The 15392-nt window shown below is 43.1% G+C and overlaps 1 protein-coding gene across 1 annotated transcript in view; it reads left to right on the plus strand.

Annotated features, from left to right (window-relative positions):
* The window catches only part of ankfn1b (ankyrin repeat and fibronectin type III domain containing 1b), a 229744-nt gene that overhangs the window by 9105 nt on the left and 205247 nt on the right, over positions 1-15392 (plus strand). The window contains exon 2 of the mRNA XM_088936773.1: positions 4292-4420. Within this exon, the coding sequence (XP_088792899.1) occupies positions 4292-4420 (129 nt within the window). The remainder of the gene's footprint in view (positions 1-4291; positions 4421-15392) is intronic.

The raw sequence follows: 15392 nt of genomic DNA on the forward strand, positions 1-15392 counted from the left end.
TCTGTATGTCTATAATGTCTATAATAATGCCAAAAATGCCTATAATTGAGCACCAAAATCTAGTACAGTCAAATACTGAGTTGATAACAAAGTTTTGCTCCTTACTTTTAAGACTTTCAGTGGTTTAGTTCTAAATTACCTTAAGGATTTACACCCCTGCTCTATCCCTGTACTACTGAAAATCAGGCCATGCTGTATGGTTTTGCTTATGGACACAGGGTTCTGGTAGGACAGCCCTGCGACTATGTCGCCCAGTATGATTAGAGTGTTTTTAATTCTCCTCTGATCAGTTTCATCTTCTGACTAAAACGTTGTTTTAGGTTTATGCTTAATCGCCTTTCCCCGTTTCGTCTTTGAGTTTGGGGGGAAAAAAGCACGTTATTAATAAAAACGTACGAATCACGCCAAAACGGAGAGCCTTTGGGTTCCCAGGGATTTTGTAATCCTTTTTTTATTTCATGTGCTTCTTGCGCAGAGATTTGTAGTTTAAGCCTCGGTGCAGCGTCATGCCAATTAAATACCTTTCAAGTGGCTGTTCGATAGAGCCAGATAAATCCCAGCGCCCACAATACTGCTCTGTTAATCTGTCCTGATCGAGGGTTTGTCATACGGTGGAACATGTGAATGCTGGCTGGGATATCAGCAGCAGCTGCATGTGCAGGGCCTTGGGCATGGAGCTGAAAGATGAGCAGGGGGAGACGGGCGAAGCTGAAGAAGCAGAACAGCCAGGAGCTCCACTTGGGAGTAGCGGGGTGATCTTTCACAAGGGTGCGATCTAAGGTTGCCCGGCTCTTGGGTGGGTCAAGCAGTTGCACTGGCAGGTTCTTACACAAGCTGTGTTCACACGAGCTTGTCTTACACATGCTCTGTGCTGGCAGTACTCCATACGTGTGCAGGGAAAGATCCTTGTCCCCAGCTCTGCCCAGATAACTCTTCTGCTGTGAGTAACAGGCACATCTTTGGTAGGATGTCAACAGCCCTTTGGGCGAAAGGAGCAGTAAACAGATTAAAATGAAAACTAGATGAGATCACCGGACATGTAGGTAGGGCTACCTGCCATTCAGAAGCAGAAGCAGATGTCAGTGAGTTAAACCATAGCGCAACATCTGTTTTTTGTTATTTAGATAGATAGATAAGACTTTATTGATCCCGAAGGGAAATTGATGTGTTACAGCAGTCCAGCCCAAGACAAGCAAAAAAAAAAACAGACATCAGAATAGATGAAAAATTAGAATACGTACAGCTAATACAAAATAAATATAAAATAAAATAAATAAAATAAAATATGATCATTGTCACTGTAAAAACAATACAAAATGTGCAAAATGTGCATAGGCATAGGTATATACAGATTGAGTGTCCAAAAAAGTACAATGGAGCAACATGCTGTCCATAGACGAGCAAATGAAGGGCTGACAGTCCTAGCCTTAAACTTAAGCCTTATTTAAGCTGTTTGTTTTAATTTACAGCGAAGATTAAACCCAATGGCTGCTGTTGTTTAACCGCACTGTCTAGGACACATAACACAATGTACATTAATGCAGGTCATTATGAATGAATAAAGGCTTTTGTTTTGTACCAAGTCAAGGATAAGGTTAAGGTTATCAGAAGGAGGTTGATTGAATCACTTTGGATTTGTTATAACTCCTGCCAGAGCTCCGTAGGCACTGAAATCTGACATTTGCCAGACTTGTCCATTTAATGTACAGAGCAGCTCTCAGTAACACAGTGACAAGTGTGACCTTTCTCAGTTGAGGCCAGTTCAGTGATATAAACAAAGGTTTACTGCAAGGTATTCTCTTGTGGACAGCATCCAGCATTCTGAACAGGGAGAACATGACATGGATAAAATAAAGGACGCAGGCTCTGGTCCAGTCATGTACTGTATCTGAAACTGGTGTCTCATGTTGACACATTATTTCCATCTTAAATTACATATCATTTACAGCTGCCCAGCAATGATGTTGAAGCAGGTACCCTGGCTTCTTTCAAGCAATGGCTGGATGATCAAATTAACTACCTTCTCTTTTTTGTAACAGTGTTTTATGTTTTTAAACCTCTACGGTGATGAGCCTTGAACTCAATGGATGATTTTTGCCATGAAACGGGCAATTTCTGAGCATTTCTTTCTGTTCTGTCCCTTTTTTTGTAAAATGCAGAAGCTGGTTCTATTAAGCAGGCAGACATAGTAGAATAAAAGAAAATGAAATAAAAAAAAAACTTAATCAGAACCTAAATTCAGCCCTGGTGACCTGAGTGTTGATTGAGGTCTAATAAGACACCCATCATTTATCGCAATGGAATATGTTTGATGCTGCCTTAAAGCTCAGTACACTGTATGGCCTGTGTTCATCCCAAACCCTGGAGGTATGCTTATACACTCTGATAGCCGTAGAATTGGAGTGCAAACCTTTCGGATGCGGAAATAATCAGTCTGTAGTCTTGAGCTTTAGGATGAGTGCAAAATCAAAGCAAAAAAAAAATCCTAGTATAAGTCTTACAAAACGAAAACTGTTTTTAAGTCCTTTTCGGCAAGTGTGCAAAGTGATGTTTCCATTCTCTGCATCTGGAAATTATTCCCAGATATCCTTATTAATCCCTTTCCAGTATTCTGTCATTGGCTGATGTCTTTTGCTAACACTAAAGGTTGGGAATTGGGTGAGAGGTGTTCAGTGGGTCTCATTTGTCAGTCTCGGATTGTCCCAGTGAAAAACCTCAAAAGTGCTTTCATCCACCTTAAGAAGAAATGTCGCCATGTTGGTCACTTTTTTCTGCTGCTGGGAGTGATTTAAAACACCCTTAACAAATCGAGTGGGGAAATATGGGAAGGAATTACAAATCCTTGGCTTCAAATGTGTTAAATTCCTGGTGGGCAAGGATGGGCTGCAGATGGCCCAGAGCTGTCTGGTGTTCTGGACATGAGGTGTTTGACAGCTCATCGATAGTTGTCCGTCCTCTGCTTGACTGCTCAGGAAGGGTTTATTGCATACAGCTTCCCTTGTAACACAGCAAAATTCGCTTTTCATTTGAGATTTGCTCTTACAAATGAATAAAACCCTCCACTGCCTTTACTTAGATATTGCTGAGCTGACCGGTGTTCTCAAAATGTAGCTGGAGGGACTTTCCCCTTTGGGACTCTTGTGTCGTGGTGGAGCAGCACCATCGCGTAGCCAGACCAAAAAGATCTCCACAGAGAAGCATGTGTGTCTCTCTCCTGAATTTATTGCTGTTTGACACCGCGAGTTAATTTTGAAAGTCTGCCCTGTGAACGTTTAATCTTTGTCCCGACAAGTCTTCTCATGCTATTTTAGTTTAAAACGAAGGTATCTTTACAAGGAGGGGAGTGTGGCATGGCTTGTAACAAACCAAAAAAGTACAAGTACTGGTTATAACAAGTCATTTCAGTCTTTGAATAAATGGAATATCATGGTGAGTTCTCTGGAAAGGACAACGCATTAAGCAAATTGAGAGATAATCGTTGTTTGAGTAGAAGATTTTGGGGAAAAGAAACAGGGAAGGGTCATCTTGTCCTGAGGAAAACATGTATCTTGTGTAATCCTGTCAGTTTCCTCGGGAAATGAAGGTTAAATCGTGAGATGCCTGTGAAAAGACTGTAAAATGTCACACAGGTGACCAGATGACCTTATACCAGTCCACCACAAGAAAGAGCAGGGGTCAGAAGTACAAATGATGTGGGACATGTAATAGCATGTCCTAGGGGATGTGTCACCTCTTGAATCGCCACTGGTGAGGAACTGCAAAGAGTTTTGCACACGTCCGAATGCGAATGGTGATTCTCTTTTGGGGGTGGCAGTCATTTTCCATGTAAAAACAAAAAACTTGAACCCACAACAATCTCGGACCGAGATCAGCACTGTTTGCTGGAGCACGTGGGAGCAGAGCATCTGAGGGGTCTGAGCTCTGAGCTCTGGTTGAAAATCCACTTGCAGCTGGAGCTCAATCAGGAAAGCCAGGGAACGAGCAGAGAGAGGTTGGTCCTGCTACCCTTTTCCTTGGAACAGATAACAACGGGTCAGATGAGCCTTTATTTATATAACCTTTCCTGGAATTCTGCCTTGTGATGAAGTGCTATGTCCCTGAGAACTGAAGATCTACAACTCGTGGCCCTCACTAGGCACTAAATACCTCATTGTGTGCTCTGCACCCATGGGCTGTACAAACAAATTGATAGGAAGATTGTTTTCTTCCTTTTAAGTTGTCCCGATGTGCTGCTTATGACTCCCAACACCGGGAGCTGGCGAAAGCTTTAGTTTGATCTTTGTTTTTCCAGACACTGGGATGGGAGTGCTGTGAAGAAACGGCCCACTCGAAGACTGGGTAGGTCCTGGTCGAACCCTGGACCGGAGAGCCAGGTGGGAAGCGGGGAATCCGATGGAGCCAGCATGGACATCCTAATAGGGTAGGACCTTCTTGACCGAAAAGCAGTCAATTTCTACGTACCTCTAGATTGTTGGAAGGCTCTTTTCAGGAAACGCCTGGTTGACATCCTCCTTAACAACCAGCTACCGAATGAATGAATGGCTTCCTCCTGTTTGTAATTGTTCTTCATTCTTGACTGCATATCACATTCCTCAGTGATGAGTCTTAATGGCTATCATAATGGGTACATCTGTACCTGCCCTTGCTGAGTGTATGTAGAGTTTTCCAGGGAAAATGTCTTCTTTTTCTTTCACATGGAAAGTGCACAGTTAATCTAAGGACACATCTACAACACTGAGAGCAGATCGTGTACCATTTTCTTCTTTAGCGTGCTTTCACAGGCTGTTTACGTGGGTGTTTCATAACATGGTTACACCAGCCCCTAAGGATATCTGGGTTAAGAATAATTCTGCTCCATTAGTACAGCAGTAGAGGAACTGGTTAGGGAGGTGGTGGGGCATTGAAGAAATGGACTGGCAGGTACCAGGTAGTGTAACCATCCTTTGTTTTATGTCCAGCTGAAAGCTGCTCTATGGGAACATCAGTGGAGTGATATCTAGACACACTTAAAATAAGTATGAAGCTGTTAAATAGGGTGGAGTTTCACTTTGCCAAAATAAGCACATGAAGGCGCCGTACTGCATTATAAAAAAAGAGCAGTCATGCCCGTCAGATCCACTCCTCTGCACACTTGTGCTCCAGGATCCGTACTTATTGGTGGATGATTAACAGGGTGGAAATAACGGCGGGGCAGTGGGTTGTTTTATTGGGAGTGCGGAAGTGGAGAGGGCTGGGTGTGCAGCAGGTTGAGTAACTCGGCTGCAGAGGTTAAAAACTGCAAACTGCAGGAACCGTCATTGTTACCTTCTATACCAGTGGCAGCAGTGTCTGCCAGAACCCTCAAAGGAGATTACAGATTGGTCCTGATTCAGCCACTAAGACCAGTAGTAAATGTTATCTTCATTGTGGAATGTAGAGTGAATATATATATATAGTGTACATTCTGTATGTATACAGCAGATTTGATCCATGATCACAGGACCACTTATTCGCCTTAAGACTCAAGGCAACCTGAAATCTGCCGGTAGCCTGGACAGGGGATGTTGGTCCATTGCAGGGCATACACACATGCACACAAAGGGACAATTCAGAGATGCTGCTTAGCCTAGCCAGAATGTCTTTAGGCTTAGGAAGGAAATGGGAACATCTTGTGAAAGTTCATGCAAACTCACAAGGTGAAGACACCACAGTTCAGAACCGAAACCAGGGCCCAGGAGTCTTGACTCCATGTACCATGTACTGTAGGCAAGTTCACTTAAAAAATATATATAGCACCCTACAAAATAAATCTTCTGGCTTCTCTTGTGCGTTCATGAGCAACTTTTCTGAATACATTTGACAGCTTACAAATAGTGTCTTCACACTGTCTTGGGAAACAAATTCTTCGGCTGAGCTCTTTTTTTCTTTTCTGCCTAAGCCTTACTGCAGAAGAGCGACGTTGGTATTCGTGTTCATCTTGGAGCAAGTCTCGGCTCCGTTTCCAGAAAACTCACAAGAAAGGTGCTTTCCCTGCCTTTCCAGTCACAAGCTGCTTGGTTTTTAATGTTCGTTCAAGTTAAATACAGTAGATCCCAGACGTTTCATTGCTATTAAGATCCTGTTTTTAGCCTGTCGCTGGAATCGAACTCTAATTAAACTTTTATTATGGTTACTTGTGGCTGGCATGTCATCCTATCAGTATGCAGGCACAGCTCAAAACATAGGCATGTACTGTCCATACAGTACACACAAACATGCACGCTATTTAAGCCTTTTGTGTGATCATCAGTACGGATTGACAGTGATTTTAATTGCATATTCACCCAATTTAGACTGTTTAGTTTTTTCTGTGCGTCTCAGCTCACAGCCGTGACCCTGCAGACCAACAGGACTTCCTGGTATAATTAAAACGTTCACCTTTTATTAAGACCTGCAAAAAGTTAGATTGATTTAATTAAGCAATTAAAACAATATAGATACAGGAAGTCTTTAAGACCCTAAAATATTAAAGCCGACCACCCATGCTGTACATTTCCGAGCTCCTATTGCCTTAAGTTGTGAACTAACGGCTACAGCATTCCTTACAAAAGTGCCTGACTTTTGCTCTCATCAAGAGAAAGGAGCACAAGGAAATTCAGTCTCTTGGATATAGGAGACATCGAGGACTGAGGATTAAAAGCTCTTTCCTAATGACTCTTGCTTGCCCTAATGCCCCTAACAGGTCTAGATACCAGTTTATTGAGTTGATTAATGAGATGAATGATCAATAACTTAACTCCTACAACGTTTGTATAATAAAGAGCAGTGCAACACTCTTTCCAGAAGCACATCTTTTCCTTCTACTTTAGACCATAGAAATACCCTCATTTCTGTAATCCCTGTGAGAACAGGAATAATAATATCCTTTCTTTACATTCATGACCTGTTACTTAAATATTGACCATTAAAGCTTTGCTATGGGTGCTTTGTCACAACCGCTTTAATAAAAAGAGCTTTCCTTGACAGTGAGACCTACAACACTCCATTTCCAGTTGCGTTGTGGAATAATAAAATAGTTTTGTCAGCTGGATACCTCTTTCAAACATAACATTTACAAAGGAAAGTAAAAAGCCCTGTCATAACAGATAACACAAACTGCCAATTTAGCACAGAAGCTCATTTTACTCCGAGCCATGGTGGAGTTCTCAGACAGGGAGTGATTAGTGATTATATCTTCTGAAAAACTGCTGGTCCTTGACCGATCACTGTTCAGATAAGACTTTATGAAGCACTATTAAATATGGTTGAAGGCCTTGTTTCAGAGAGTGGGATTTTCATAGCTGGCAGGGCCTTATTCCATGGGTAGCTGTGTGTGACCAGATTTAGTTTTAAGGTGTGTCTTTCTAGAAAAATGCCCTACAGATCCAGTCTTATCTTTCTGTTTCCCACTTTATTTTTTCGTGTCAGTTTGTCTTCTGGTGTATTTATTGCTTTCTTTCTACAGCATCAAGTGCCAAATGATGTTCCTCCTAATACCGGACCTTTCGTCTTTCCAGTGTAACTGTTTGCTTGGGCTGCTGTCTTTCTTCTATCTTTTTTTGGACGTGACTGAGGTCAAAGTTCATAATTTTGTCAGACCAATGTTGGAAGCATGAAGTGTTATACTTGCCGTTTGTCCATTTAGATTTGCCACTCCGATAGTCCAGTGTGTGATAGATTTTTACTGTACTGACTTCTGAATATATAGTTCGGGCTCAGATAAAGTAAAAGTGACCTGTCTAGTGGGCACAGTCGAGGTCTTAACTTGTTCTCCATCCTCTGTGGAGGTCCCTAAAAATTGGTCTGTGCTCTTGTCAATTTTTTTTTCTAAAGACAAAAGTTTATAAGGCTCAAAAAAGATGATCTTCTTGTAATGATAATGTTCTTGAAAACTAAGAGGAGATTGTTTTCTGAGGCTAAATCATATTAAAGTGTTGCGAATGCCCTATCGATGCATGCGGTATCCACAAGCAGATGTCTGTAATAATAAGAATTAATAATTGCTTACACTTATATAGCGCTTTTCTGGACACTCCACTCAAAGCGCTTAACAGGTAATGGGGACTCCCCTCCACCACCACCAATGTGCAGCCCCACCTGGATGATGCGACGGCAGCCATAGTGCGCCAGTACGCTCACCACACATCAGCTATCACTGGGGAGGAGAGCAGAGTAATGAAGCCAATTCATAGATGGGGATTATTAGGAGGCCATGATTGGTAAGTGCCAATGGGAAATTTGGCCAGGACACCGGGGTTACACCCCTACACCCCTGTAGTCCATTCATCCAATTTAGGGTCAAAAGGGCAACCAGAGTCTATCCCAGCAAGCAACGGGCGCAAGGCTGGGTACACCCTGGATGGGATGCCAGTCCATCACAGGGCAGACAGACACACAGACACTCACACCAGAGCCAATATACCCACAACTAATTAACCCACCAACCTCGGACTGAGGGAGGAAACCTACAGGAACATGGGAAGAACACAAAAACTCCGCACTCCAAGCAGATAGCACCCTAGGTGCAGAATTAGCCTCTGTCTTAGCCTTGAGCTGACACAAGATGGAGCTGTTGCCTTTCAGTGTCTCTCTAACCTGCAGTGCTTTTACAGACCCTGCTACACGGTTCACTAAAGATTCAGTAAGTCAATACTAGTTCTGTGAATTTACCTTTGTTCACCCCCAGGAGGGCTAATTTTTGTAAACATGCATATTTATCAAGCAAGCCGCGCAATTTCCATAATTGCAGCCAATTGTCACCAGATCATCTGACATACCCCCCACAGAACACACAGCCAGATTTGAACAGGCTTAACATTATGGTGAGACTGAGAGCCAGCCATGTCAGTAATGGCCTTGTAGAAATATTTAGTATTACCCTATCTTTGCAGATGGAAATGGATTGCAGTTTGAACAGTCTTTTGTTACTGAAGCTCTTGTTTCGTTGTCTGAGAGTGACAACAGTCTAAATCACTATCTCATCGTCTTCCACAGATATACAGAATGTAGCGCTGCACATACCTGGAAATTTCATCTAGTCAGTGATGTAAATTGGAGGTTTTACAAGTTACTGTGTGCATTTTTTGCTTTTCTTGCAGTTTGAAGTGCATTTATCAATGCTGATTCTACTGTATCTAACCCCATACTGTAGTATTTCAGTCACAGTTCTCGTTTAAGAGATGATTTTTGGTGAAAAGGGCATTATTAAGAAACGTTTTAGGCTTCTCTGAAAAATATTGATCGTTTCCTGCCTTTAATGTCTGACTTTTAATTGGGGGGGGGGGTTCCAGCTTCACCTGACGTACATCACAAACTTGACCCTTCTACAAATGTGCTGCAGAGAGGGGAGTTTTTGTGTTTTTTTTTCCCCCCTTAGAGTACACTCAAAACTCTGCATTTTTCTGACACTCACTCAAAGCCACGTCCTCTGGCTTGTATTAACACTGAAATCATATTAGTCTTCCTTCATTCCTGGTTATTATTCTCCCTCATGAGGACAGCGCTTGGAGAAATATTATTGCTGACAGTTGACAGGGTAATCACTGTGGGCCAATTCTGATATTTAACCCCAGTGACCTACAAGCCAAGGGCATTCAAACTGAGGCACGTCTGTCACATTGTGATGTTAAAAGCCTTAGATAACTATGAAATGGAAGGCGTGCGACACCTTCAGATCGCGCTGTGCTTCTGCTCCCTCTTAAATGAATATTTTCACAGTGCCAGAGCTGCAGGCCAGCAAGGGCCAAGTGTTTGACATCTACTCGATTAGTTCTACCTTTTAGAAAGGTGCCCTCCACTTCAAGTAATAAAAAGAAAATGTTATATCATAATGCACCAAAGCTTATCTAACCGTAGCTCCCCAACAAGAAACAAAATAATCTAGCAGTCAGAAATGCTGATTGGAGGAGACTGGGCTGTGACAGGGGTTAATCTGAAATCTGTGCTTTGTGTTTATCACACAGTCTGAAATTGGAAAGGGGTGATTATCCTGCCCACCCCCAAAAAAATAATTCACATTTTTTGTTAGTGCTCATGTATACTACAATGTGCTCATCTGTAGTGTTGTCTTACACAGTCGTTTGCTTTAATTAATATATACGCAGTACATTCTGAATCAATGTTGAGAGGAAAGTCAGGTGTTTATTTTAGAAAAGTCTTTTTTATGGCGTTCACAGGCACAGTGCACTTTGCAAGGTTGGGCTCAGTCACCAAACAAGGCAATTAGGTCACGAATGTGCACAGAGGAATGCACCTCCCAAAAATAGTCAAATGGTTTGCGTGAAGCTCATAAATCATAGCGTGCTCATGTGAAAGGCTTTTCAATTTCGAGCTGCTGCATGTAGGCTTTATCACACTTGTAGCAATAAATGTGTGCTGTAGAAAAATCAGTGAGTACAAATCTCTAAATGAATATTGAAATTACATCCAGGTCCTGTTCTTAAAATAGTGAGCGTTGTGACTGTACTGTGCTGTGTCACCTTCTCGAGTCTTTAGGAATGCTAAAGAAAAATATTTCCTTTTGTGTAGATATGTACTGTAAGAGAAGCATGTTGTGTCTCCCAGCCCTGTAGGAGAAGATCATAAAAACCAGGATGTGTTGGAAATTCTGTGGCTGTGCTGCTACACAGCACCATGAAAGTCTGGGTTAGGGGGTAAGGAGGTGTAATGTGATGTGCACTGGAGCTTTTGCATCCTGGCTGCAAAGTACAAATACAGCACAGTCCGGGTTTGCGCGAGAGAGAGAGAGAACACTTCCTACTGCACTGTGACAGATACTCTGGGATTAGAGAAACATTCTTCCCTAAATTCAGAAATCTAATCCCAGAGTTCCCACACCTGCCAGAATCACAACGGGTCCCAATCCTACTGGGAGAGGGAGGAGGGAACTCAATTGAACTGGCAGCCCAGTATGTGATCTCCTGTCACAGCTTGAGGAACAGTGAGCCTGTCTCCCAATAATGCTCCATCGGTCTACAGTATATGTAAATATTTTATGATATGTCTTTGTTGTAAATGTCTGTAGATTTTCTTTAACTTTTCTTTTTTGTTTTCTTTCATGTGAATTTCATTATTTTTATTTGCTTTGGCAGCACTGATTGTACCCATCGGTCATGCTAAAAAAACACCTCGAATTCAATTGAATTGAAATTGAGAGAGAGAGAGCGCTACAGCTGGATTAGTTTTTTTCAAGTGTGATTCAAGGATTTTTTTTTTCCTGCTCATGATCCAAAGGATCACGGTCATCTTCTCATTAGACTGGGTTTGAACGGGTCTTCCCATGAAGAGTTGGACTTTCTTGTGAGGGGCGGATGGATTTCCAGCATCTTCTCTATCCTGCGGGGCATTCATGTCTAAGCAAAACCCTCTCAGCTCTCCACCTCCTTTCAAGAGATCATCCCCGAGGCACTGGAGCACTGTGCTCGGGGGTGTTGAGTGAATGTACCTGGGACGAGAAATCTTCTTAATCAGGGATTTCGTGTTGCGAAATCAAGAAAGGATCTATAGTTGAGACACCTAGTGTGCCACTGTCAATTGTTGCCTGCAGCCAGGATGTCCCCCACTGTAGAGCACAGTAGCCCAAGTTCGCTTTAGCCCCGGTTTTGTAACCTCGTGTAACTGTACCCTCTGTGAGCTTGCTCTGTCTGAAGTCTCAGCTTTAGGAGTATGAAGGGAGATTGTGCAGCTTGGCCAAGGAAGTATTTCCAGGTGTGAGGCCAGCTCGGTGTCTTTTTCAACAAGTGGGTTGCTCTAATTGTTGAAGTCCCAGACTAACAAATTGAGGAGTGAGCAGTGATTGTTGCCCTCTTTGGACAAGGGAGAAACCCAAGGCCAGCGTGAAGTTCCATAAATGAGCCAAGGTCAACAGGTGGATCGTTGCTCTCCTATTATATTGTGTTCGTTTTAAACCTCACAATGCTGAAAGGTATCTCACAGCGGAACATATTCCAGGGTTTTATTAGTTTGAATCCATGGCACTACAGCCTGTACGCATAAATTATGCAGATAGAAAACTTAAATTCAACAGGAACCTCCATTCCAAACATTTAGATCTTGTTAATTGGTGTCCAGATCCGGAGCTTGGCTACAATGCGGTGACAGTTTAGCAGAGGAATTCCTTCACATCGATATGCTCTTCCCTAACCCTGCTGTGTTAATCGTTTTCTGCAAGCTTTTTTTGTGTGGACCTTTCCAGAGGTGCGATTTTTGGGGCCAAGGCCTTCCAGCCAAACGGCTCATGGAGGCAACCGCAGTCGTCGTTGCACGGAAGCATTCCGCCTGTGGCCTGGGGGTGGCGCCGTGTCTCAGCAGGAACGGATCCGGCTGCCGAGGTGCCTGAATGCCCTCTCCTTGCTTGTCGGAGAGATTTCGCACTTTGTCTCCGGGGGCCGGTGGCAGTGTAGCTTCTCGGTGTGAACTCCCCGCCTGGCGCTGGCTGACATCCTCTCGGCAAACTGTGAGCCCTCCCCTCATCCACGAGTCCGAGAGCCAAGAAGCTCCAGCCGCTCGATGCCCAGACAGCATGAGGGTCCTCCTTGCTCTCGCTGAGCACACTCTCCAGTAACAGGCCACCTGAGAGCCAGGGGTGAGGCTGTTCTCATAACCTCCCGAGTCCCTTCTGTTTCAGAAAGGATTACACAGGCACTAATTAGCGCTGAACTGCACTGGACCTTAGATCCGAAACCCTACTTCTATATGCGGTGACAACTGTTCAGTTTGCAGATGCACGTTAGGGGAGAGAGAAATACACAGAAACAGATAACGGTTTACAGGATTGGCTGGCATAGTTCAGCTCATGGACTGGAGGCCGAAGTTCAGTGTGCAGCCACAGACCTGTCTGGTTTGAACTCAGTCAGTCAGTCAATCAATCAAGGCTCATTTATCAGTGCACGAACAGAACAGCGTACAGCGGTGTTGTCGGCAACGAAATGATTTATCCGCGAGCTGGCTAAGAGGGCTAGAAGAGTAGAAGGACAGAGGTTTAAGAGATTAGGTTAAGATTAGGATACAATAAATGATACAATTGCTATTTGCGATACAATTACAGATAGTGCGAAAGTAACACAAGCATCGGAGGTATTTAGCGCTGTTCATATGTGTCCTGAGAGCGCAAAGTTACAGGACAGCGCCGGTGCACCCTGTCAGTTCAAGCAGGTTGCCTAGAACTGCGTCTTTCTTGGGGAATTTCAGACGCTGCCACACACTTGACCAAAATTGCCACAGAAGTGGATCTATGCAGGGGTATTGTGAGGTGGGCTGCACTACAGCTTTCAGGAGTAGTGTGAGGGATCTGGAACAGAATTCTGCTGATTGATCTTGGATATTACCATTTTGTTTCTATACGCTTTAAACTGCGTTGGCATGTTTTTTTCCCCCTGTGCAGCACCTTTGCCCCGTAGTTTACTACCTACATACAAATGAAGATGGAGACTTATTTCAGAAAACCACTCGACTGTCCAGATGTACAGTGGTGATTGAATTTTTGAAGTCAATTTAAAAGAACAGTGGCATTTTTGCAGATGTTGGACATGAGTGGTGTGTGCAATATATTAACAAAGGGTTAACCCTTTTTAGCCTGTCGGGACGTGGAAGAACTGGCAGCAGTAAAAATCGGTCAACTCTGAATCTCATCAGGCTTCTGGCTTGATGGGACTGCAAAGTCATGTAAAAAAAAACTTGGCCACATCGAATCTGCCCATTCTGCCAAGCTTTACTTTGCGTTAATTAAAACAGTAATTGCTTTTGAGTTTTGAGCATCATCACATTTTTTTTTTTACATTGAACTCTTGAGTCTTTGTAGCTGAATCAACATTCTGTGATTGTATCTCACTCAGCATTCTCGAAAAATGTATAAAACCGATATTATCTCTAATAAAACAATATACACCATCTAGTATAAACCAATCATTGGACAACACCAGAATATTTAACACAGGTGCAGAGAGCCCCCATTGAGACATTTAAGGTCGAATACCTGTAAATATTGTTGTGCAACGATGAAATCTTTGAGTTATTTTTCTATAAAAGGAAACATTCCTACAATATATGACCACTTCAACACTTGCAGCAAAGAGTGACAATTAGAACTTTGTTTTTTGAAGACCTCCCTGTGAACCTTAAGCCTATTCAGGATTTGATCAAATTTTACCATGCCTTTCTGAGACCAACATAATTTGAAACGTTTTAACGTAAAAAAAAATCTCATTTTTGTTATTTTATAAGCAGTTTATTTGGAATATGCTAGAATGCTACGCAGTGCTGACAAAATAAATCCTGAATACATGGATATCATAAAAAATATACTTTATTAAACAGTATGTTATGCTTTATGTGGCTATTTAGGTGGCTCTGTGGCTGGAAGGTTGCCGTTCGTATCCTGCGGCCGGCAGAGGAATCCTACTCCGTTGGGCCCCTGAGCAAGGCCCTTAACCTCAACTGCTCCAGGGGCGCCGTATAAATGGCTGACCCTGCGCTCTGACCCCGAGCTTCTCTCTCCCTGTCTGTGTGTCTCATGAAGAACAAGCTGGGGTATGCGAAAAGACAAATTCCTAATACAAGAAATTGTATATGGCAAATAAAGTGATCTTATCTTATCTTTATTTAACAGCATAGCAGATGTTTGCCTCAAATTGCATATCCTTGCTTTGAGGTGTATTTAAATTTTGCAAATGCAGAAAGAATAAAATAGTCATCACAAACACTTAGGCATTTTAGGCACAAAGTCTTGGTTTTTCTAGCTTCAGCTGCCTGCAAGTTGACCATTGAAACTGCAAGATCAGTATCCTCCAAGTGTTGAACTGGTTGACGCTTTGACAAGTTCATTGCAGGAGAAAGAAGCCCTGCACTGTTAAACAGCAGCTGTGCCTTTTCAGCCCCGGCCACAGTCTCTCCTCCTGTTCGCCGCGTCATTAATCCTGACAGTGGCAGCTCTGGAGAAGGAGCCAGGTGTACTGGAGCTGCAGCCTGTGCTGATGTTGGGGGGGGGGGGGGGACAGGAGCCGAGGGTCATGTGACAGCGTGGCTAAAAATACCCTCCGCACTGGGAAGGAGAGTGAGGGCAAGTGTTCGCTAACTGAAGGGACTGGAGACTGGAGGTTGTACTTCAATGTGACCGCGCAAAGTTCCCAGTAACGTCGTTTCATGCAAGTGCAGAAAAAAGACGCGATCTTGTGCTGACGTCTTCGACATCTTCTTTCTGCGTCTTTTTGCCCTAACTGCTTGGGAACTGGGAGAATTGAGGTGTGATCAGCGCCTTTTCTTTACTTTCCAGTGTTTTAGAATGACTTGGATTACTTACGGTCTGTCTAGTAATTTCTCTTGAGTATGTGTAGGCCTGCTCTGAGGCAGTTTTGTAGGTGTTAAGGAAGCTGAGCCTTTACTACTACCCTAGAATCCTT

Source organism: Atractosteus spatula, chromosome 18 (assembly GCF_055471065.1).
Source record: "Atractosteus spatula isolate fAtrSpa1 chromosome 18, fAtrSpa1.hap1, whole genome shotgun sequence".
NCBI classification, from domain to species: Eukaryota; Metazoa; Chordata; class Actinopteri; order Semionotiformes; family Lepisosteidae; genus Atractosteus; species Atractosteus spatula.